We start from the raw sequence: 25,333 nt of genomic DNA on the forward strand, positions 1-25,333 counted from the left end.
AAATCAGAACTCGAAACTTATAATAAATCTATACTGACTGGTCATAAAGCAAGGGCTAAGTGTATGATTGTAATATAAATTGTACATTTATTCTAAATATTATATGGTTGTAAATCTGTATTATTACAAATCTTGAAACATTACTGTATATTGTTCAGATATATTTATGCAATATTATGTAACTATTGATAGCCTATTGTTTGTGTAACTTAATGCATTGGTAATAAGGAGAAACAAATATTCTGTCAATATTAATTATAATTTAAATGTTATTACAAGCATAAGGTACAGGTAGTCCTCGACTTACTACAGTTCATTTAGTGACAGTTCAAAGTTATAATAGCACTAAAAGTGATTTAAGACTGCTTTTTCTCACACTTACGACCATTGCATGATCCCCATGGTCATATGGTAAAATTCAGATATTTGGCAACTGACTCATACTTATGACAGTGGCAATGTCCCAGGATCATGTGATCACATTTTGTGACCTTCTGACAATCAAAGTTTATGGGGAAGTCAGATTCATTTAACAACCATGTTACTAACTGAATAATTGCACTCATTCGCTTAACCACTGGGGCAAGAAAGGTTGTAAAATGGGGTAAAATTCATTTTAACAAATGTTTCTCTTAGCAACAGAAATTTTGGGCTCAGTTGCCGTAAGTCGAGGATTATCTGTACTTGACCTTTTCATCTAAAATTGAACATAACATTAGAAAAAACAACTCAAGATTGTATCAGAAAAATATGATACACAGTAAAGGTTTCAATTCTGAGCAGATTATTTGTTGTATAGTTGCTTTATACATACATACATGCTTTATATACATATATACATTATATGTGTATATGTATGTGTGTATATAGGTATACATATATACATAAGTACTTATAGATATATGTATGTACATATACATATAGATATATAAACACACAGGTATTTAACACACATCATATAAAGAAACTACACAACATAGTTACCAAAATGCTAACATGATAAATTTGTCTCATGGTGGATGTTGGGTGGGACTGGAATTTCAGCCAGGGAAACCACAACCTTAGAATTTGATTGTGAAAGTTGTTTGGATAGTAACCCAGCCCTGTTGAGAACAGTAAAAGTGCATTATGGAGACTACAGCATGATTTAGGGCAGTGTAATTTCCTGCTGACTCAGAGAGAAGAACACAGCAAGCAACTGTGTGGCTGATGCCTCAGTAGCCAGTTTATTGGCAGGAAAAGGGGGCTAACTTACTGAACCCTAGAAAGTAGATAGGAGTACAAATTCATCAATAAGTAAATTAAGATGGCCTCTCTGATATCTTTGATACTTTTTATGTCACTTGACTCAAGAGAAATTTGCTCCCTATTCAGCAGATAGGAAAGAGAGGTGTGTTTGTATTTTCTATGTAGTATTTTGGGAAATATCCCTCCCTATTCCTAGGGAAAGAAAACTGTTACAGCAGGATGAATTAGAACTGCTATACTGACTCAAAGTTCAGAGAGTGAGAGACAAAATTTCAAGGTGCTCTGATAACGCTCAATGTGTTTTATATTATGAAATGGGTGGATACTGTACCACAATCGAGTGTCTAGATTGTAGTACAATATCCACCCACTTCATAATTCTAGAGCATGGCTGTCCAACCTTTCAGTTTGCCTGAGAGAACAGGAATCATCTTGGGCCGTATAAAATATATAATTAAATGTATGGGCCACAGGTTGCCTGATCTAGACCAATATTCTGCTCGGACAATGTACAGGAATATAATCATAGATTTTGCACTTGTTAGACAAGTGTTATTGTCACTATGGGGTAATGAATGAATGCTTTTCTAGTGCCAACAGTTGATCTGCTCCTGTTTAAAAAGGCAATTGCTTCCTCTTAGTACTGAGGTGATTGAGTTGGCACTGCAATCAAATTATAGCATTTAATTTCGGATTTAAAATGGGGAGGGAGGAGGATCTCTTCCGACCAAGCCTCCATTCTCAAATACTCTGCTGCCTGTCCTCGGGAGTGACAAGTTATAGTACAAGGCACGCAACTACTGTACGGTCGAGTAGTAAACACTGCGACGCGGCAGCCACGCTCGAAGTAAGTTAATGAGGCGGAACAAAGGAAAGCAGGAAGAGGAGCGAGAACAAAGGAAGGCGGCCTGCCAAAAAGCAGCCCGCGGCCACTCGGACAGCAAGCCAGCCGGAGGTGCGGACCTTCAGCGAGCAGAAGCCGGAGGAGACAACGAAGAGCAGAACCAAAAAGCTGCACTTGAAATCGCAAAACTGGATCTTTTATTCCAAGCAAAGATGGAGCCCGCCGGTCCCCAAGGGCTGGGTTGTTTTTTCTCCCTGCATATCACTGTACACCAGCTACAGGAGGCGCTTTGAAACTAAGGCTCCCTTCATCCCGATCTCTCCTAAAGTACTTACTCCGTGGCTGTCTGTCTGTGTACAACTCTTTCCACCAAGTTGGAGTAAAGACCTAGCAGCTGCCCTTGCCCGACCTGCACTTCATTCCTTTCAATTTCGGTTCGGGGGTTGCGTGGCACCCTGAGCAAACCCAGCTCAGACCACGAAGGGTTCAAGGACTTGTGCCACGGAGTGGCTCAGTCGCCAGTGTGAATACAACCTTGCGTGCCCTTATTGCTTCCCTGAAAGGAAAGCACGTGTTGAGATACCTTGGGACGCGCCCCGTCTCCCCAAGCTTGTAGCCTGGGGTGCCGTTTCAACCGAAGGCATCCACCCACGCGTGGCTGAGAGAACCTGTCTGTCGCCGCCGGCCAGCCGTTTTAGGGTGCCCAGCCGGAGCGAGAGTGGCCCCTGAGCTCTACCAAGCCGCAGATGAGCCTTCCTGCCGCCGAAGCCTCCAGTCCCTTGGGTTCAAAATTCTTTCCGCCCGGAGCGGCTGCTGCAGCCTTTTTCTGCGCCTACCTGAGGACTTGGTGCCACGCTTCTTCACCTTTGCCATGGCTGCGCTTCGGCTCCCTCACTGCCTTCAGACAGTCTCCCTCACCCTCCCGGCGGTGTTATTACCCACAGTCCTCCCCCGCCCGCCCTCTTCTCCTCCCCTGCGAAAGGGGCGCCTCCTTCTCCTCAACTCTCCCTGCTTGCTCTTATCACGGCTGGGCGGGCTGAGCGCTGGTCTCAGTCCGCCAAGGACAGGCTCGGCCCTCTGCTTTGGCCTGGGAGGCGTGGGAGAAACTCAGCGAGGCCGGAGGTTTGCGGAGAGTAATAAACACGCCTTGCCGCTTCCTATAATAAAGGGAGCAAAGGAGGCTGGGATAGCCTGAAGGGAGAAAGTATCTGTCTGAGGACACCGACTCAAGGTCCCCAAAGAGCTAGCAGGTTTTCCATAAGTACCATCCTTGTGCTTTTAAAGCTGGCAAAGTGAAGGATTTATCCACAAATCCTTCAGGATTTGCGTGGGACTGATTGGGGTAGATTGCAGGGGTGACACCGAAATATAATTTTATCATATTTTATCTATATCTTAAATTATTGTATTCTATTCTATTCCAATTTCATTTTAGACTGTGTTTTATTCCAATTCTATTTTAGATTGTATTTTATTCCAATTCCATTTTAGATTGTTTTTTAATTCCAATTTTATTTTAAATTGTATTTTATCAAATTCCATTTTGTATAGCTTTTATCAATTTGTTTCTGGAACTTTGCACTTTGATATGGCCAAAAAGAGCTAATCAGTAAAGGATTTGTGCCCCATTTCTGTGATCTTGACCTGGCTTCCAGTATTAGGCGTACTGATTTAATACAGACTATGAAAGGACTTTTTTCTTTTTATACATAGATAACAATTTATTAGTTTATAAGGTAAGGTGGTTGTTATGTGCTTTGTGACCAGAGGCAAGCTTGCTTCACCAATAACGAGCCAAGACAGCTGAAAGCCTTGTTAAAAATTGGGAGATAATTTATGTACGGTGTGTCAGTTAATATTAACTATTAGGCGTGCTCAGTTTTCAATTATTTTATGAGACATTTCAGGATATTTTATGGCTCCTTAGAACAATAGGTTCCTTCCTGTTTTCAATTCAGTTTGCCTTTCCTATTATCCCATTCAGTTACCTTTCCCTGCATAGCGAATTCTTTTGGCAGCTGTTTTTACAGCTTCTATGCTTCTTTTGTTTTTCCTTTCTTCTGAAAATCCTGTAATTTTTACCTGCAAAGTTTCCAATACACAGCAGATTCAATTTTAGTTTTTTTCTTTCAATATTAAATTTTGAAAAGCATCCACAGAATCTTATCACAAACAAGGAAAATACAGTAGAGTAAATAATTGAGGAAAATGGGGAAGGGAAAAGTGAGGGAAAGAAAATTGGGAAAAGAAAAGGCATTGGTTTCTGCTTCCCTTTGATGAAGTAGAATAAGGCATTCACATCAAACATCAACTTTTATTTTTACATAGTAATTTTGCAGCCCTGCTGAGCTCTGTTTCAGTGCCGCAGAGGTTGCAGGAGGCCATCCCAGCCAAAAAACAATTCCATTTGGTGGACCTTGTAAGGCCGGAAGGTGTCAGCCACCTTCCCAAGAGGCCAACCCCGGAGAACCCAGGAGCACACCTGGGACAAAACCGGGTTGGCCCTGGTGTGAGCCGCCACATCAGAGGCAGTGAGAGGAAGGTCCAGGGAGGCAATCGAAAGGACAGACAGGGCGGGCACCGGGATGGGGTCGGTGTCAGGCAGGGGGCAGCGGCTGAGGGCATCAGCATGCCCCAGCTGCTTGCCGGGATGGTACTGGAGCATGTAGGAACTCCATCCAACAGGTCATCCTGGGAGGGAGGATGGGGGGGGTCGGTCTATCGCCGGCCAGAAGCCCAAGGAGAGGTTTGTGGTCTCTGACAAGAGTAAAGTGCTGACCGTACAAGGTAGTCGTGGAATTTCTTAATCCCGGACACTGCAGCCAGAGCCTCCTTGTCGATCTGGCTGTAATTGTGCTCCGCAGAGGAGAGCGTCCGAGAATAGAAAGCCACGGGGGCCTCCGAGCCATTTGGGAGGACATGGCTCAGGACCTCCCCCAGACCGTAGGGGGCGGCATTACAAGCTAATGTCAGCGGCAGCTTGTCGCTATACTGGACTAAGACAGCCGCTGACGTAAGCATGTCTTTGACAGCCACGAACGCATGCGCCTCACGGCTGCCCGAGCATCAAGCCACGGATCGGTTGAGCAACCGATGCAGTGGCTTGACTAGTGACGCATTGTGCAGCACGAATGGCGCGTAGAAGTTCAGAAACCCCAGAAACACCTGCAGCTCTGCCTTGGAGGAGGGGGTGGGGGCGTTTCTGATGGCAATGATCTTTGAGGGAATAGGGTGGATCCCTTGGCATCAATCACGAAGCCCAAGAACTCCACCCTTGGCACAGCAAAGGAACATTTGCTGCGCTTCAATTTCAAGAGCCCACGCCCCTGAAAGGGAGGAGGACCTTCCTGAGCTTTTGATGCGCTCTGAGCGGCTGCTAGCAGCGATCAGAACATCATCGAAATACAGACCACACCGGGGAGCCCATGGAGCAAGCGCTCCATGAGGCTCTGGAAGATCCCCGGGGCCACGGAGATGCCAAATTGGAGGCGGCGACAACAAAAAGCCCCACGATGGGTGACGATGGTTTGGGCAGTTACCGCATCGTCATCCATCGGGAGCTGCTGGTAGGCCTGCGCCATATCCAGTTTCGCAAAGGTGCAGCCCTGCCCCAGGGAATGGAGCAGGTGCTGCACTACAGGGATTGGATAGGGGTTTGCCTGGAGGCCAAGGTTGATAGTTGACTTGTAGTTGGCGCAGATCCTGACAGACCCGTCGGCCATGACAGGGACCACAATTGGGGTTTCCCAACGCGAGTGGTTGACGGGCTCCAGGACTCCCTGCGCCAACAACTTATCAATCTCAGCATCAACCTTAGCCCTCAAGGCAAAAGGCACCCTGCGAGCCTTCAGCCGAATAGGTGCAAGCTGGGGATCAAGGTTGAGGGAGATGGGGGTGCCCTTGTAAGAGCCCAGCTGGCCATCGAAGACATCCGCGAATTCAGTGAGGACGTTTTCCAATGTGGGGGCGGAGTCACCCACCCGATGGATTCCCTCAATAGATAACCCCAGGGGAGGAAACCAATCCAAACCCAACAGGGCAGCAGGGGCTTTTGTACAATTAACACAGGCAGACGGCCATGAAATTTCCCATAGTCAACCAAGATAGGGAAGCAGCCCAGGTGGAAATAAAGAGTCCCCTGGTAGCCTCTGAGGGGCATGTCAGCTGGCTGCAGCTGTCACGGCCAACTTGGGGACACAAGTGGGTGAAGGTAGACCAGGAGAGTAGGGAGGCAGGAGGAACCGGAGTCCACTTCCATGCTGCAGGGCTGACCTTCCAGGCAAAGGGCAGCAGAGATCTTCGTCCCTGCAGAGGTCTGGCTAACCGTCTCCCCGAGGTCTTCGGGCAGGGTCACCGCGTAGCAGTCTTCGGCCCGCCGCTGAGACCGGACGATCCGGTTGGCGGCGCGGTTGAGGCTGCGGAACGGCAGGCAGCTGTAGGAAGGAGGGAGCTGGCAGCGAGGCACGACAGACCTGCACTAGGTGCCCTTTCTTGCTGCAATGGCAGCACACAGCGCCCTTGAAGGGTCAAGCGAAGCGGTTATGCTTGCCCCTGCAGCCCACACAAGCAGAAACCGCAGGAACGGCAGGCTGTGGTGGAGTCCGCCTCGGCTGAGCTCGGAGCAGGGCCACTTGATCGAGTCGGGCTCCTCAAGTGCACGAGTTCGTCGACAAGGCAGGCACGAGCAGCAGGAGGAGGGAGAGGTTGAACCCTCTGCATATCGGCTGTGGACTGTTCCGAGAGCTCGGCGGCCCTGGCTTCGTCCACGGCCTGCTGCAAGGTGACCTCCGGCCGTGCCAAGAGACGGCATCTGAGGCGAATGTCCTTGACACCACATACAACTACTGCTCCACCAGGTTGTCTTCCAGGTCCCCAAAGTCGCATTGAATCGCTGCTACGCGCAATGACTGCAGGAATTGACTGACTGACTTCCGCCGGTTTCTGTATACATTGGCGGAAAGCATAGTGGGCGGGCGATCCGCAAGGGGGTGGGAGCATAATGGTTTTTAGTTTGGCCATCAATGTCTCCCAGCTAAGCTGGTATACCGGCCGAGGAGAAGCCAGAGTCCTTGCTGAGGTGAACATGGCCGGGCCGCAGCAACTGAGGAAAAAGCTGCACTTCTCAGGAGGCAGTTGTGGTTTTTTGAGGCTATTAGTAGCACTCGAGGACCCAGCCCACAACTTGCTAGAGGTTTCAAAACGGGAGAATGGTGGCAGAGCTGCCATCTCTAGGTTGAGTGGCGTGAGGCGAAGTAAGATGAGGAATGAAGAGCCGACGGAAGCGCCACGGATTGTGTGGCTTCGTGGCTGACGTCTTCTCGTTCGTCCTAGCACCGATCAATGGAATCCCCGTGATCCCATCCTCGTCACCAGTTTAGGTGTATCGGTAGAAGGACGGGACTGGAGCCAGAACTGCAGAAAGAGGAACTCTTTATTCAAGGTAACTATTTACAGGTGAGTTCAGCACCTTCCCTGCTTGACAGCTAGTTATATGGAGCGTGTCAAGCAGGGAAAGCCAATGAGCGCACCCCTAGTGGCCCGCGCTCAGCCAGCCGCGACTTAGCCAATCAGGGCATGGCTTGGCTGGTTGCTAGCCACCAGGTCGTAAGTCAAGGACTTTCCGAGTTCTCAGCAGTATGCCTTTCAAATGAATGTCTTTTTATTTTTAAAATACAACTTAGGGTATTTTTTTTTTAAAATATATTTTTCATTTTCACATTCCAGTTTGCAATCACTTATATACATGGTATTTACTATAAGAAAAGAAAAAAAAGGAGATAAAACGAACAAAAAAAAGGGAAACACAACTCATCATTCACAACCCACCTAACCCTTCCATCCTCCATACACCCCATCTACCCCCTCCAACTTTCCTTTCTCCCTCTAACACTCCCCTCCTACTTCCCTTTCCCCTCAAGACCTTCCTTCTCCCCTTACTCCCCACACACCCTCCTTACATTCCCCTTACTCCTTCCTTACTCCTCCCTCTTCTTTCCCTCTACCTCCCTCCTTGGTGTATGCCTTTATTCGAGTGTTGTTTGATCTGATAAAAGTAAAATGAACCAAGGGAAAAAAAAAATAAAAGAAAAAAAAGAACCACCGTATATAAATACATTCTTGTTCTTATTAAGACTATGTTAACACCCCCCCCCCCACAAATCCCCATCCCTAATCCTCCCGACTTCCCAGGGCCCACACCTGGCACTACCTTCTGTCTAAAATATCTTGTATACATATGGATTAAAAAATAAAAGTGATATGTCAAAAAAAAAGAAAACAGAAAAAAAAGAAGAGAGAAGAGAAAAGAAAAAAAGAAAAAAAAAAAAAAGAAACCACTCTTTGTGTTGATCTCAGCCCCCCATCTTTATCTATGCTTAAATAGTATAAATCATTCTATCTATATTTATTCTCGTCTCTTACTTCTTTGCTATTTACCCCAACCTTCTGTAGGCTCTCCCGTTCCTCTTCCTAAACCTTATGATCCCTTCCGATAAAAATTTAGCAACGTGGTTCATGCCACATATTCAAATTACTTTGCAGAAGAGTAATCAAGCTTCCCTTCTAGTAAAATTTAAACAGCGTAAAATGATCTTTCTTACCTCCTTTTCAAACAGTAATTCAAAATAATCTAGCCAAGCTTCCCCTTCTTATAAAGTTAAGCAGCGTAGATCAAATATTACTTACACAGAAATCAACTTCTATCTTAAGATATTCCACCGACTTTCTCTTCTAATAGGATTTAAATAACGTAGTTCATTCCACATGCATTTTACCCTCATCCCTTACTTGTCTGATATTTACCACTATCAAATTTATGCTAACATTTGTTTGAAATCTAACTCAAAGCAATTTCACCAACTTTCCCTTCTAATAAAAGTTAAATAGCAATGGATCATTCCACATATTCAAATAATACTTTCAGCAAGAGTCAGTTAACCTTCTGTTTTAAAAATAGTCCCTTCTAACAAAGTTTAAACAACATAAATCATTCCGCATTCTTTTTACACCTATCTTAAGATAATCCCAACCGGCTTTCTGTTCTAATAAGCTTTAAACAACGTAATCATTCCACATATATTTTACCCTCATCCCTTGCTTGTCTAATGTTTACCACTATCAAATTTATGCTAACGTTAATTAAAATCTAGCTCAAAGTAGTTTCACCCAGCTTCCTTCTGATAAGAATTAGTCCGCTTTTTCTACCGGAGAGAGGTCTCAAACCCCCATTCAGTTCCTTAACTTTGGCGAATATTTTGAAATGTCTAAATTCTAGATCTCCTGTTTTTTCTGCTTCTCCGAGGGATGAAAGGCTACCCCCTCCATCTTGCAGCCACTGGCTTGCCGTTTGCCTTCTCCTTCCGCTTGTCCTCTCCTCTCTTCCAAGTGAGTCAGGAAGTCCCCGCCTTCAAAGTCCTGCAGTAGAATCTTGAGCCTCCGAAACAGAGTTAAGACGAAATCTTTGATTCTCAAATGTAACCGTGATGCCGGCAGGGGCCTCCCATCTGTATCGAATCGTTGACTCCTAATCTCTTAGTTAAAAAGGTGTAGTCCCTTCTTGCTTTCAAACATCTGGAAAGGTATATCTTTGAAGACAATCATCAACTCGGAGACCTGTTGTTATGAAACTTTTGCACAATCGCGTTTCTAGCTTCTTTTGTAGAGAATGTATAATTATGTCCCCTCGGGAGCTGTCGCTGTTCCGCTATCAATGAGTTCTGGCGATAGATTTTCCGAATCTGCCAATCAAATTAAGTCCCGGGCTTCCCACCGCATGGCTGAAGCTTCAGCAAAGGTCTGTTTCAGATTCTCTTGCTCCTTTTCACGGAATCCTCTGACTCTTATTGCAAATGCCTTCCTATTAAAAATTTATCATCATAAGCTGTTGTTCAGTGTCTCTAATTTTTGTTGTAAATTTGAATATTGTAGTCAAATTAAATTAGCCTTCTCCAAAACTTTCCAATTTGTTCTCTATTTCAGCAGAATAATCTGACAGGGCAGACACGGCTGCAAACGTGTTCGCCTTCATTTGATTAACTTTAGACTTTAAATCATCATATAGTTCCAATACAAATTCCTTAATTTCTTGTTTAAAATCATTAAACATTTTAAAGAAATATTCCTGTGTTAAAAGTTCTCCAGTAGAAGGCATAGGAGACAAAGGCTGTGGTTCCAGTAAAAATTCTTTAAATTCTTTAGACACATTTGTAGCAAAGCGCTTCTTTGACCTGGGTGCCATAATAAATACACAAGTAAGCAGCGCTTGCTCCCCTCTGTTTCCAAAGAAGAAGAGTTTATTTGTGTAAGGAGCGGTCTGCAGGAAGATAAAACCGGCTAAGTATATCCACTATCAATCATCCACGGAGAGAAATCGCCATTTGAAATCCATTTAGACAAAGAAGTCTCTAAGACAAATGGTGCTGGTATTTAAGATAGTAATAAAAACATAGATCTCACAGGGGTGGGACCCGCCCGTATCGATTCTAGCTTGAAAAAACTTGTTTGTCCTGGGGGGGGCTAGCCTGTCTGGGGCTGCCAAAAAAAAAAGGGCAGCTGAGAAGAACTGGCTGGAGATAAAGCTCCGCTCCGCTGGATCTAATCTCTATCCACAGCCAAAAAAAGAAAAGGGCTGTGGCTTACGAATAGACCCTAGCCTACAGAGCTACTCCTGCCCTTTCTTAGCCAAAAAGGGGTGCTCTGATCTATTTAGATATACAGACCAGATCTCTGAGGAGCTCGGGGAGCCCTCCTCGGCAACAGGCCACGCCCCAGGAAGTCCGAACTTAGGGTATTTCATATGCACTACTTCACTATCTTTTGCTCCAACTATAGCAGAACAAAAATGAAAGGAATTTTAAAAAATGTGTGATCTGGATAAGCCCTGACAAGTAGCATGTTTCCTTCCCGAAAATAAGACTGTCTTATTTTTTTTGCCACTGAAAAAGGCACCAGGTATTATTATTATTTTGGGGAGGGGGGATGTTGTCTCACCTCACTTGCATGCATCGTCCCGGCATCTTTTTCGTTACCAGAGTCCTTCAGGAACTTATTCGTTGAGCAAGGCCAGTAGGCTTCTGCTGACAAGGCTTTCCTGAAGGCCTCTGAAGCCAATAACATGGCTCTGATCCGAAGTTCTGTTATCGGCTACAGAGGCCTTCAGGAAAGCCTTGCCAGATAAAATGTGCCGAGGTGGGCTGCAACTATCTGAAGTTAAGTAGTAGGGCAACTCCACCCCCACCCCTGCTTAATTTTTACCTGTGGCACCCTGGAGTTGGTGGGTTCTTATTAGGGTTATTTTGGGGGTAGGGCTTATATTGGTGCACATGTAAAATCAAGCTTTCTTTTTTTTTACATTTTTTATTTTTTATAAACCAAACACACAACACAACATAATCATCTTACATTACATCTTGTAGAAAGTGTGTCAATTGGTTATAATTAACTTTCATGCATCTCTTCCACAGTCATTACTTACATTCATCTCAAATTAAAAGTCTTAATGAGTCTTACTTTCAACATACCATAGTTTCTCATTTGACTGAAATTGTTTTAGTGTCTTTTAGTACTCCATAGTTAAAAAAAAACAACCACTAATGGCATTCATTAATTATTACAGAATCATCCATAGCCTTAAACCTTCATAGCATATTTTAAACAAATTAGTTGTCCAAAAATTCTAAGCCCCCGCCCCAAAATCACTGTTTCCAATTTGTGTCCAGGTTCCTTTTGTTATGGTAGTACATATATGTTATGTATGTATGTATGTATGTGTGTGTGTATAGATATATATTAATATTATATAATATGGTGTGGTGTGGGTGTGTGTGGTTGTGGTGTGTGTGTTGTTGTGTGTGTTTTTATTTGTGCTGATAAATAAATAAAGGCAACAGTAAAATATTGGGTTTCTGTCGTGATGGCTCTTGTGACGAGCCGAAGGACAGATGATGGAAGCAGTTAGCTTCCTCCATAATTGGGGCTTACATGGTTGTAAAAAATCTTATATACACACACACATACATACATACATACCTACATACATACATACATATAAAACTCTCTCTCCCTCCCTCTCTCTATCTCTCCCTCCCTCCCTCCCTCCTCCCCCCGTCTCTCTCTCTCTCTATCTATATATATCCAATAACATTACATCTTTATAACATATTCAAAGTAAGAATTAATTAATTAAATTTCTAAACCTTTTTTCCCAAATCATTGTTTGCAATTTATATCACAATTCCTTATATTAAACCACTACATGTATATGTCATTAACTATAACTCTTATCATTTCATTATTATCATTAATATTGTTAATGGAATCATTTATTACTTATATCCAGCTTTCTCACCTCCAGCCAACATAGAAATATACTTTGTTACCATTATCAACTATTTATTTAAGCAAGCAATCTAAAGAATTACTAAATTCCTACTTACTAATCATCAAACTTAGCTATTATTATTTTATTATCAATTTTCATATATCAACCTGTGTCCTTCCAGAAGGCATGTAGTCTTATTTCTTTTGCCATTTGTGGAGTTAATTTTCTATTTATTTCCTTGGTAAAGTTTTTATGGACATCTCTCCACACCTTGTTGTCTCTTGGATCTCTCAGATAATCTCAGCGTCCTTTTGCTACTTTAATTGATTTATCTTTGACTGTCAATCCTGTTTCTGATAAGATTTTTCTCTTTAAAACCATCTTATTTTCTCTTTTTTCTTCTTTTGTGCCTTGAAATTTGGGGTAGACCTCCGGACCATCGAACTCCCCCCACCAAACTCCCTTTTTTTTTTTTTGCTTTCAACCACTTTCATTTCAGAAATCAAATCATTAGTTTTCTTATCTTTGTGTTCATTTTTCTCTTCAGTTTTTGGAACTCCATCTCCCTCATTTTTTCTGGTATAAACTCTATCTTCTTGTCAATTCTCCAAGTTACCAATAACTTTTGAATTGCATCCCAAATCTTTTACAAAATTAAAGTTTCCTCTTCTGTAAATTGCTCCATGTTCCAAATTGTAAATTACTGCCACTGTAGCTTTAATCTTCACAAGAGAGAAGTTCCAGTTTTTTCCTTCTCCCAGTGCTGATAGAACTCTCAAGACAGCTGTGGTAAACAATTTGTGTCCTTGGCTCTTATCACTTTTAGTTCCAGAGCTTTGAAGCACAAAGACAGTGAGATCAAAGGAGAAACAAGAACAAATGCGTGGTTTCGAAAAAAGCTGTAGCCTGTAGCAGCAAAATTAGTATTTTTTCCATTTTTGTATTGTCTCAGATTTAGGAGGGACAAAGTTCTTAAATGGAGTTTAGTAGCAAATAATAGACGATTTTTATTAGATTAGAGAGGGAGATTTTAGTCCTTAAGTTGAAAAATAAAGCAGGAAGGAGCCGAAGAAGAAAAACCGGTCTGTTCACTTTAAGCAGAGGGGAGAGAGAGAAAAAATTGTGAGGAGCATTTCAATAGTTACAAGAAGAAAAGCATACTAACCAAAACAAAGCAATGAAGATCAGTTCTGCTGCTAACTTCTTCTGCTTAAGGATTTAGTTTAGCATTAAAAAAAGATTATTTTGGGCAGTGTTTTTTTTTTCAAAACAGAAAGGATTCCCCAGATGATCACACTTTCTCTTGCTGTTTCCTTCCATTCCTTAGCCGTCCCCACTTCCTCAGCCTAGGCTGTCTTTTGTCACCAGCTTGAAGTCCTTCTCTTGTATCAATCAGAGACTTGCATTGTCCCTGATATCAGCAAGACGTGGTCTTCCTGTTCACCGTCTCTTCAGGACGGTTTAGGTCCGATTGGACCCCCCAGTGGCAAAAGTATCGGCTGTAGTCTCAGAGCATCGAGATCGCATGACTGTACCATAGGGACATTGGCTCCTTCCATCAAGCTACTTTCTGAGTAGGTCATAGTTTATAGTCGCCAGAATGTTCACTTAAGATCAACGTTAGATTTTCAATATTATACGCTGTCATCTTATATTGTTTTACCGGAGTAACTTACTTTACATAAGCAAGCCATAGCTTCAGATTCATAGAACCCTGAGTTACATGCTTTAATGGCTCTACTGGATATAACATAAGCAATATACGGTATATAATGTAAGCAAACTTGCAATGTGCCTAATCAATGGAGAACAACTTCCAATCCTCCTTTCTTCTTGATATAGATACCCATGAGATAAAGTAATAGTAGGCTGGATTTCTAGCACAGTACAAAGGAATTTTCAAACTTAGGTAGTTATCTCATAAAATCTTATGTAGTTATCAGGAAACTGGATGCAAACAAATACAACATGGTGGAAGATAATAAAATAAAAGCTTATCAAGTGAATCCTGCAAGTTCTTCTTCTAGTTGTTGTTTTCTTAAATTTTGTTGATGAAAAAAATACATGACATACATTCAATTTAAATTAATGTTTAATTTTTCCCTTTCTAAACAGATAATTTTATTTCATACCTATTCACTTTTTAAATGTCCAGTTCATTAATAAGGCACTAGATGAAATTGCATCAAATACCACTTTTCAAGTAATATGAATTCAGCAATTTTTATATTGAGGCAGAATTTGCTTCAGTAGAGATTATTTATAGAAACACTGAGAATTATATAAAACTTTGATGTAAAAAAACAACAATGAGATTGTGACAATCCATAAAGAATCCTTGCATAGTTAAAGTGATTCATAACCATGAGAAAGAATGATAAATTAGTCTTAAAATTAATTTTTGAGATATTCTAGAATAAAAGGGATGTAATATTTAAACAGCATACACAATAAAGGACAAATATCTTTGTATCAAACATTTTCTGGTTTTTCAATTCATGATAGGATATTTCTCTTCAATGGACATTTTTTAAATAGTTTATAAACTATATATTGTTTTCACAGAATTACAATACCCTTGGATAGCTGTAAAACAGTTATTTTGTGGTAGGGACAAATATTATATACATCACACAATATCAAAATACAAATAACTGAATGTTGTCAGTCATTTTTTAAAAAGTCTTTCAAATATTTGGTTTTTGCCTTTTTGGGTACTTTTCTTCTATAAGACAAATCAACCAAAAGATATTGATTCATTGTGACCCCAAGGATTGACCTACTTCATGATTCACTTCCTTCAGTTTAGAGTAGCATTCATTGACAATACTATCTACTTAAGGCACTTGCTAAAATATCCTTTTCATCTCTAAAAGAGGTGCCCTAGATCCTTATAGTTTAAGAATGCATACATAGCTGACGAAACAAGTGCTACATAAAAATATACATATTCATGTCTTCTGGTGAGTCCATTTGCATGCTCACTGTATCCTTAGGACAGCTTTGTAACAACAAAGGGCTCTATCCTTCAGAAAAATCTTGTTACAGGTCTCTGTTGACTTCATACTGGCATACACATGCAGCTCTCTGACTGTCAAGATATGGCTTGCATCCGAGATGTATGACTGTATCAAACACTAGTTGCACTGTAGATTCACAAGCTGCAAGACAGGGAAATATCTTTAATAGTACAATAAAGAAAAGCTGTCATTACCTGCTTGAGGAGAAAAGATAAAGCATAGTACAATTATAGCTTTGGGCAATGGGTGATTCAAATCACAATTACCGTACTTTTCAGAGTATAAGACACTTTTTCCTCCCCTTATAGAAGGTGGTAAATGACGGTGCGTCTTATACACTGAATACAGCCATTTCTGGCCTGTTGAAACCCCGCCCCATGCATCCCATTTTTCGCAAAAACGGAAATAAGATATATATCTTATTATTTTATTAGTATGACTTTGGGAATTATTTGGAGCAGCTAAATAAGGTACAATGTCTCCTATATTACTTTAAAGTAAAAAAAAAAACAATATCATCTCCTATTACTGCTTTCTTGGTAGATTTCATCCAGATAGCTAAGATAGGAGAAATTAATAATTCAAAGAGTATAGATGCAATTTGAAAAGTGATGCAAATAGCTAATTTCCCGGATTTCCTCCTGAAACAGTTCTATATTAATCAACAAATCAAAACTATTAAATATTAATCACAATAATAATGCATATTTGTATGCACAACTGTAAGTATAATTTAATTACTCCAATATCAATACACTATAATCACAATATTTATGAAGCTACACAATGATTTTTAACTATCAAAACTTGGACATTTTATTCTCTCCTTAATATTTAGTCTTAAATCCCCATCCTCTTCCTCGCAAAACATGTTTTAAATCCACATTTCAAGGAAGTAAAGAAAAAAAATTAGAGAAGCAATTAGCTTAGCCTACAAGTAATTTAATTTAAACCTGAAAACTAAGCGATGCTTGATTTAATCTGAAGAGTTTTAATTAAAACTTAATGGGTGACTCTGATACATTCTTTATTCAAACATGGTTTCCTTTAAACAACTGGACAAAAGTATGTACCTATCCATTTGAACATGTAGAAGAACCAAATGGTAGATAATGCAATCACATTAACCAGATTTTCTGGTTTAAATTTCTGTTTAGTTGGGCTCAGATTATATAATCTTGGTAAAGCTCTATCATTCCATATTTCTCAAGAGTGGCTCACCTTGCACAGACTCAGGTATTCCTAATGTCTTCTGCACATCTCTGCAGATCTTTGAAAGGCAATATTGAAACTGCTCATCACAATCATATTTTTTGCTCCCACAGGTGTCATAACATCTGTCATGTTGATTGCAGCATTTTGTCATTGAGGGGATGCCAATGTCAAACTGAAAAGCAAGTTCCAGTGATTAGCATCTTGAGAGTTAAATGCTTCATGGAATTAAGAAATTGTCTCTTCTGAAGGAGCTCCAAGAAAGGATGAAAGATGATGGGAGTGTTGCAATCAGGGGTGAAATCTACTTATCTTTGCTAACGGTTTGCAAATGTGAGCACGCACACACGCTGGCTTTGCTCCCACACGCCACCTCCGTGCATGTGCAGGACCTTCTGCACATGCACAGAGCATCAAAAATGGACGTGATGACGTCTGGGTGGGTGGGCAGAGCCTGCTATCAAGCACATCTACAAAAGTAAGTAGAACAGCGGAGGGTGGGGGGAATCCGCTGTGCCATGCAATTTAGATTAACTAGAAAGCAGGAAATCCTGCTTTATAGCTAATATTAATCGCATGTCACAGCTAATCGTCGGAAATACTGGTTCAAGCAAACCATCAAAACCGGTAGCATTTCACCCCTGGCTGCAATGCATTGGTCAAAGAATAAGAAAACCTCTTCCAAAAAATAAGTAAGGAGAAGAGGGCAATATGATAAGGAAGACACTTTTTAACTAAAAGTTGGAACTACAAGGAAATGACAATAGTGCAATGATGTCAAACAACTGGTAGGTTTTTTCAGGCTTTTGTGCTGATTTGAAGAGATAGGAAAAGGGTTGGCAGGTTAAAATGCACCAACTTGATTTAAACCTTTCCAATTTTTTGGTCTCTTCCATTAGCAGGAAACTATATCATTGATACTTTGCAATCTGATACCAAATATTGATAATAGATTTCCCAGCATGTTGGGAAAATCATACTGTGAGAGCCATTAAAAAATTAGTAACAAAACCAAGTGAATAAGAAATTAAAATCTTAAAAATCATCAAAGTTGGATGAAATCTTAATAGATTTATCAGAGCAACTATAACACAGAACAATGAAAGTCTGATTTAGCAATGGAATTCAGACACAAAGTTCAAAATTCTCATTGAATTTATATCATTTGCATAAAGATGCCATTATACAGATGATGCAAAGTCATTATGAAAGTGATAGAATGCAAATTATGCATTATGAAATAGTTTACATAATGTTATCTAGCCCAAAGGGCACTCAAGAGTAAAACCCACCCCCCCCAAATTGGTCTTTTAAACTTTCACTGAATGCGCCCCCATAAATTGTACTGTAACAGAATTACGTTGACTTACTACATTATATCGCCTTGATTTATGTATTATCCCTATAAGTTATCCTCTGGTGCTCCAACTCTTATTATCAAAAGTAGAAAAGAGCCTATTTTAATTCAGAGCTTAAAGAAATTTAATATACATGGTAGATAAATAATATTTTCCACAAGACACCAAGAAATATGAGACTAGGAGATAACATGATTCATCATTTATGATTTGGTGTGCTGTTCAACTCAGAAAACTTTGGATAAATGAGTCATACAAAGATAATCTTGTCTGTTCTCGAGTTGTGAAAATTGATAGTAAGAGGCTGATCATTACCCTGTTTCTCCAAAAATAAGACCTCCCAGATAATAAGCCCAATGGGACTTTGGAGCACATGCGCTGAAATAAGCCCTCCCTCAAAAATATTGCAACACAGCAGCCATGAGGTGACCACGCTCGCCACCTCCTGTACCTCAAAATAATAAGACCCCCCCAAAAATAATTCCAAGTGCTTATTTTGGGGCTCAAAAGAAAATAAGACCATGTTTTATTTTGGGGGAATAATAGTTTTTTAAACACTGCAGAAATGAAATGCTTGGATGCCAAGAAAAAAATAACCTACTCTCTATACTGTAAAAGCGCACCTATTAAAATTTAACTCAAATATATGTTGTTTTAGCACTACTGCTTTCCTCAAAATGTACATTCAGGAGCCAGTCTTTAATTAGACACTGGTGGGGTGCACAAAATGGAGCATGCAAAAACAATTATATTCCAAATATTCTACTGAACCACTCTGGGTAAGCCACAGTTCAGTAGAACCAAAATTCAGGAGGCTTTGATTATTCTGGCTCTGGGTGAAATAAACTTGAACAGGATGTGTAGGACAAGGGTGCTACACTTTTGCCCTTCTCTCTTGTTCTGCACATAACAACACATCTCATCACTCATCCATTCTCCATCTTCCCAGTTCTTTTCCTCCCGCTCTGCCATTGCTGAAATCCCAGAATGCCATATCCCATTTCCTCAGCCACCCAAAATCTTCCCATTGCCTTCCTTCCCTCACTTCAGCTGCTGGTGAGCCATGGTGGCGCAGTGGTTAGAGTGCAGTACTACCAGCTACTTCTGCTGACTGCCTGCAATTTGGCAGTTCAAATCTCACCAGGCTAAAGGTTGATGCAACCTTCTATCCTTCTGAGGTGAGTAAAATGAGGAGATTGTTGGGGGTAATATGCTGACTCTGTAAACCACTTAGGGCTATAAAGCACTGTAAAGTGGTATACAAGTCTAAGTGCTACTGCCAGTACCTTTGACTTTTCCTGTACCCCCCAACTGCCACTTCTATCTAAAAAAACAAAATAAATTCATGTTGTCCTGTGCACAGCACAAACATCCAAAATGTGTCTGGACCAAGTCCATGGGTTCTGTGAAAGAATCAGTTCATACATGGAGTATTCTGTGCATGTCTGTTAGCAACTTACATGAACTCCAAAAAGTGGAGAACCACATCCGTTGGGTGGTGAAGGTTTATAGCCATAGCGAGGTAAAGGTTTGTATCCTGTAAAACATTAGAATATGTAAAATGCTTCTGGTTTTTACAGACTGACTCAAGACAAAGCTAATAAATTATTAATCTATTGTTATAGATATATGAACATTTATTCATTAGTTATACATCACAACTTTCAGGTACTTAAGGTATTGTACATAGCACTTTCTCCTCCAAACTTTTCCTCTTAACAATAATCTGGTGAAGTACTTGGGATGAGATGAAATGCAGCTACAAGGTCATTCCCTGAATTTCCACAGAGCCTGAATTTGAACTAAAGTCCCTAGTTCCATATCCATACCACTTTTCCATCTATTTCGCAACTTGGGAGTCCTCCTGGCTCCCTACTAAATAAGAGGGAAGCGGGGGAACCCTTGCAGGGCAGAGCTGAGGATTATGCCCAATTCTTAGCGGACAAAATTGCTCGGTTTCGGTCGGACTTGGACTCCATCTCTGCAGTTCCAGCCGAGGCACAAGAGGATGAAGTAGACCACATCTGGGTTGAGTTTCAGGATGTTGCCCCCGGGGATGTGGACAAGGCCATGAGGGCTGTAAGTGCCTCCACCTGTGTACTGGACCCGTGTCCCTCATGGCTGGTTACTAACAGCAGTGAGGTGACACGAGGCTGGATCCAGGCGGTTGTTACCGCCTCTCTTCGGGAGGGGAACTTCCCCGCCGCGTTAAAAGCGGCGGTGGTGAGACCCCTCCTGAAGAAGCCATCTCTGGATCCAGCTGTTCTTAATAACTATCGCCCAGTCTCCAACCTTCCCTTTCTTGGGAAGGTTGTTGAGAAGGTGGTGGCCTTCCAGCTCCAGCGGTCCTTGGAGGAAGCAAGCTATCTTGACCCCTTCCAGTCAGGCTTCAGACCCGGTTACAGCACAGAAACCGCTTTGGTCGCATTGACCATGATCTTTGGAGAGCCAGAGATGGAGGACATCCCTCCATCCTGGTTCTCCTTGACCTCTCAGCGGCTTTCGATACCATCGACCATGGTATCCTTCTGCGACGACTGCGGGAGGTGGGAGTGGGAGGCACCGTGTTGCGGTGGTTCTCTCCTACCTCTCGGACAGGTCGCAGTCGGTGTTAGTGGGGGGGCAGAGATCGACCCCTAGGCCCCTAACATATGGGGTGCCTCAGGGTTCGGTCTTATCCCCCTACTATTCAACATCTACATGAAACCGCTGGGAGAGATCATCCGCAGGCACGGGATAAGATACCATCAATATGCGGACGATACCCAGTTGTATCTGTCCGCCCCGTGTCAACTCAATGAAGCGGCAGACGTGATGAACCGAGGCCTTGAGGCCGTTATGGACTGGATGAGGGCTAACAAGCTTGTACTCAACCCAGAAAAGACCGAGTGACTGTTGTGCTTCCCTCCCAAAGATTCGACCAATATTCCATCACTCAGGCTGGGGGGTCAAATTTTACACCCCTCAGAGAGGGTTCGCAACTTGGGAGTCCTCCTGGATCCACAGCTATCCTTTGACCACCACCTGACGGCTGTGACCAGGGGGGCATTTGCCCAGGTTCGCCTGGTGCGCCAGTTGCGACCCTACCTGAATCGGGAGGCTCTCACAACAGTCACTCGGGCCCTTGTGACCTCTAGGCTGGAATACTGCAACGTGCTCTACATGGGGCTGCCCTTGAAGAGCATCCGGCGACTTCAGCTAGTCCAGAACGCGGCCGCGCGAGTGTTCGTGGGTGCACCTCGGTTCACCCACATAACACCTACCCTCCACGAGCTGCGCTGGCTACCTGTCGATCTCCGGGTGCGCTTCAAGGTGCTACTAGTCACCCATAAAGCCCTCCATGGTAGTGGATCTGCGTACTTGAGAGACCGCCTTCTGCCAATTACCTCCCTGCGACCAATTAGATCTCATAGATTGGGCCTCCTCCGAATTCCATCTGCCAGCCAGTGCCGGCTGGCAACTACAAGGAGGAGGGCCTTTTCAGTAGTAGCTCCGACCCTTTGGAACGAGCTCCCCGTGGAGATTCGTACTCTCACCACCGTCCAGGCCTTCCGCATAGCCCTTAAGACCTGGCTAGCCCGTCAGGCCTGGGGACAAAGATAGCCGCCCCTCCCGAATGATGAATGAATGTTGCCCATTATTTTTACTTATGTGTGTCTATGTCATTGTTTGTATTCCCCTTCCTGATTTTATGTGAGCCGCCCTGAGTCCCCTCAGGGAAAAGGGCGGCCTATAAATGTTAATAAACTCAAACTCAAACTCAAACTATTGAATTGAATTGAATTGAATTTATTGCATTTATATGCCGCCCTTTTCCCCAAAGGGGACTCAGGGCGGCTCACAATCCAAGTCAGGGAAGGGGGTACAGATAAGGGATAAAAAAAGACGAACAGAACAATACACAATTTAAAAGCACACAACAACCATACCATTCGAGGGGGGGGGGGCAAAAGTTCTTTAGCCCCAGGCCTGTCAGAACAGCCAGGTTTTAAGGGCTTTGCGGAAGGCCTGGAGGGTGGTGAGGATTCGAATCTCCATGGGGAGCTCGTTCCAGAGGGTCGGAGCAGCCACAGAGAAGGCTCTCCTCCGGGTAGTCGCCAGTCGGCATTGGCCGGCGAATGGAATTCGGAGGAGGCCTAATCTGTAGGATCTAATCGGTCTATTGGAGGTAATTGGCAGCAGGCGGTCTCTCAAGTACCCAGGTCCAATACCATGAAGGGCTTTATAAGTGACGATTAGCGCCTTGAAGCCTTGTCTCAAGTGTCTGAATTTAACAAGATAATAGTCTAATTTTAATTATACAAAAATGATACGCTAAACAATTTAATCTCACAGTACTATACATGTCTATTCAGAAATCATGCCCCTTGAATTGAATGAATTTACCAAGTGAATGAATATAAAACTACAATACAATTCCCAAATTGTGACCAAATGAATCACTACTGTTTTTGGAGTTATCTTCTGTTAATTGTTCGAAGTGCTATATTGGATACCCATTATGAAATTAAAATGCCAGTCAGGGTTGTTGTTTTTTAATATCTATTCAGTCTGGGCATGTTAATAAAGTCCCATTAATTTACTTTAGCCTTACTATGTAGAGATTTATCTCTAACCACTTCTCTAAACCTCCCCTATGCATAAGATTAAGGTTGTGAAACCACAGTAAATTCAAAGAATTGAAGCAATAAATATGTGGAAACTGGGTTTTAATGAGTTAACCTAACCTTTTAAATACTGTTGAAAGAAGGAGGGATTATGTTTCACATCCATTTCCAAATTTTCTAATCCGTTTTGCAGAGCAGAAATCTCCTCTGCAATATAATCCTTCACATTTTCACACAATAACATGAACTGAATATGCTTAAGATCATGATAAGCTATAACAATAGCTATATTGTATGCAGTAAGGAGCCAAAATAATGTTATTGCTAGTATTTTAAACAAATAGTTTAGGCATCCCTTGAAAGTACAAATAGGAGACTTCAATCCTATAACCATTTACCTGGAATTAAGTTCCACTAAATTTACTACGACTATTTCTGCAATAGTCAAATATAGGAATACGCTGTTCTATCTCCAGTTTATCATCATTAATGTTTACATCTGTCATGTGCAACCTAAAGACTGTCTGATTTGAATAACTATATAATATTTATAACCTTTTTTTCCCGTTACGATGCTGGCTGGCAATCTGAGATTTTCCTGACTTTAGCAAAAGCAATTCAAGTGTTTTTGTTATTTATTTTTCATGACATTCTCTTAACATACCTTTGAACAGAAAAAAAAAACTTCATTAAACACGCTTTATAACAAATAGTCGAACATACATACATTTCTTCTAATATAGTATGATTATTACCATCGCTGCATTTATAGTGACAGAGTCCATCTTCTCCTCCCAGAAGATCCAGAGCGGCATTTATGTACGTGTCGATCTTATGAACGCCGTTTCTGATAGTCTTCAATGTCATCTTCCAATCCGGAGTTTGAGGCTCCTGGCACCGGCTCGGCTCCAGCAGCGCGGCGAGGAAGGCCCCGGTCACGAGCAGCGGCAACAAGACCGCTCGCCTTCCTGGCATCTCCGAACGTCCGCGGGCCGGAGTTCTAGAACGCCCACGCATGAAAGCCGTGGGTTCTGGAACTCTGGGCACAGCAGCGTTCGAAAAGTCCCGGGAGACGCGGAGGCTGGATCTCTCCAAACGCTAACGGGCAGCTCATTACGGGCGCGGCGCCCCAGTAGCTTCCCCACGCGGGTAGCGGTCCCTCGGAGCCCTCGCACCTGTAGTCAGCCGTGGCCGGAAAATGTCCACCATGCCGCAAAAAGCTTTCGGTACCTGCTTCCGCAACAGTCAGGTGGCGCCGCCCCCAACCCCACGAACGCCTGGGCGGAAGGGAGGGGGGAAATGTGGGGGGAGGGGCGTTGCCAATCTTTTGGAAAAGCAAGGAAGAAGTCGTGGCGCAAAGAGTCGGGCCGAGCGGGCGCTCCGAGCAGTGGTTTGGCACAGATTTTTTTTTTTCCTCACCTATTTGTATTTATGAGTTTGTCAAGCAAACACAAAATTATAAAAGTTTGTACCCAAAAGTATCTGCTACAAGCCTACAACCTCCTACCTGTCAATGACTACTTCAGCCTCAACCGCAATAATACACGAGCACACAATAGATACAAACTCAAGGTAAACTGCTCCAAACTGGATTGCAGAAAATATGGCTTCAGCAACAAAGTGGTCAACGCCTGGAATGCACTACCTGACTCTGTTTTATATCCTCAAACCCCCATAACTTTAACCTTAAACTGTCTACTGGACCTCACCCCATCCCCAAGAGCTCAGTAGTGCCTAAGGTCCCTGTCTTACTGTCCCCATTTATTTGTCCCCATTTCCTGTGTTCTTATTCATGTTTATTCTTATTCCTGTTATCTTGTACATGAGTGATAAACTAAATAAACATGTACAAGATAGCAGGTATAAATATAAACATGGGCATGAACCACGGAAATGAATACAAGTAAATGGGGACAGTAGGACAGGGGCAGTTGGCATGCTGATGCGCATACGCATGCCCCTTTCACCCCTTCTTCTTAGGAATGGGGTGAGGTCCACGGTAGACAGTTTAAGGTTGAAGCTGTGAGGGTTAGAAGATGCAAAAACAGTCAGGTAGATTATTCCAGGCGTTGACCTCTCAGTTGCTGAAGTCAGTATTTTCTGCAATCGAGTTTGGAATGGTTTACTTTGAATTTGTATCGATTGTTTGTCTTCCAAGGGCCTTATGTTGTCTCCAAAACTGGGCCTTAGTTTAGTGTCGAAGCCAATTGATCACCAAACACAAGATGTGAAACAAGAATATAATTTTCTTTTTGGTACCAAGATATAAGGACCCTGGCTTTGAAAGCTGCCGAGGCCCTGATTACAGTTTCACAGCAATTTTTATAGTCAAAAGTGAATTATATATACCCCTTTGCCCTCCCCCTAATAATGCATGCATAACATATAATATTGATTGATTACCTGGATTACAGCCCTCCAGAACTTTTAAGCTTGCTATGCAAAATAGCTAAATGTCACACCACCTGTTGGCTACGGTTCCACCACAAATACGCGCACAACAAAAGCGCGCCTGACTAAACCGCGGTGGTCTAAAGCGCAGTGACAAAACCGTGCGATGAATGAGTGACTAATTAGCCCTAAAGCGCGCCGACAAAAGCGCGCCGACAGAAGCGCGCTGAGACCTAACCCTAAACCTAACCCTAACCTAACCCTAAACCTAACCCTAAACCTAACCCTAAACCTAACCCTAAACCTAACCCTAAACCTAACCCTAACCCTAAACC

The 25,333-nt window shown here is 42.4% G+C and overlaps 1 protein-coding gene across 1 annotated transcript; it reads right to left on the reverse strand.

The window, feature by feature from the left end:
• Nucleotides 1-14,484: 14,484 nt before the first annotated feature.
• Nucleotides 14,485-23,876, reverse strand: PLA2G12A (phospholipase A2 group XIIA). Its single transcript, XM_032224589.1, has 4 exons — nucleotides 23,363-23,876; nucleotides 19,461-19,537; nucleotides 16,652-16,817; nucleotides 14,485-15,571 (listed from the first exon to the last, which is right to left on the reverse strand). The coding sequence occupies exons 1-4, from the start codon at nucleotides 23,622-23,624 to the stop codon at nucleotides 15,453-15,455; spliced, it is 624 nt and encodes a 207-aa protein (XP_032080480.1). The 5' UTR covers nucleotides 23,625-23,876; the 3' UTR covers nucleotides 14,485-15,452.
• Between the last annotated feature and the right edge of the window lie 1,457 nt (nucleotides 23,877-25,333).

The sequence above is a fragment of the Thamnophis elegans genome, chromosome 9, assembly GCF_009769535.1.
Source record: "Thamnophis elegans isolate rThaEle1 chromosome 9, rThaEle1.pri, whole genome shotgun sequence".
Taxonomy (NCBI): domain Eukaryota; kingdom Metazoa; phylum Chordata; class Lepidosauria; order Squamata; family Colubridae; genus Thamnophis; species Thamnophis elegans.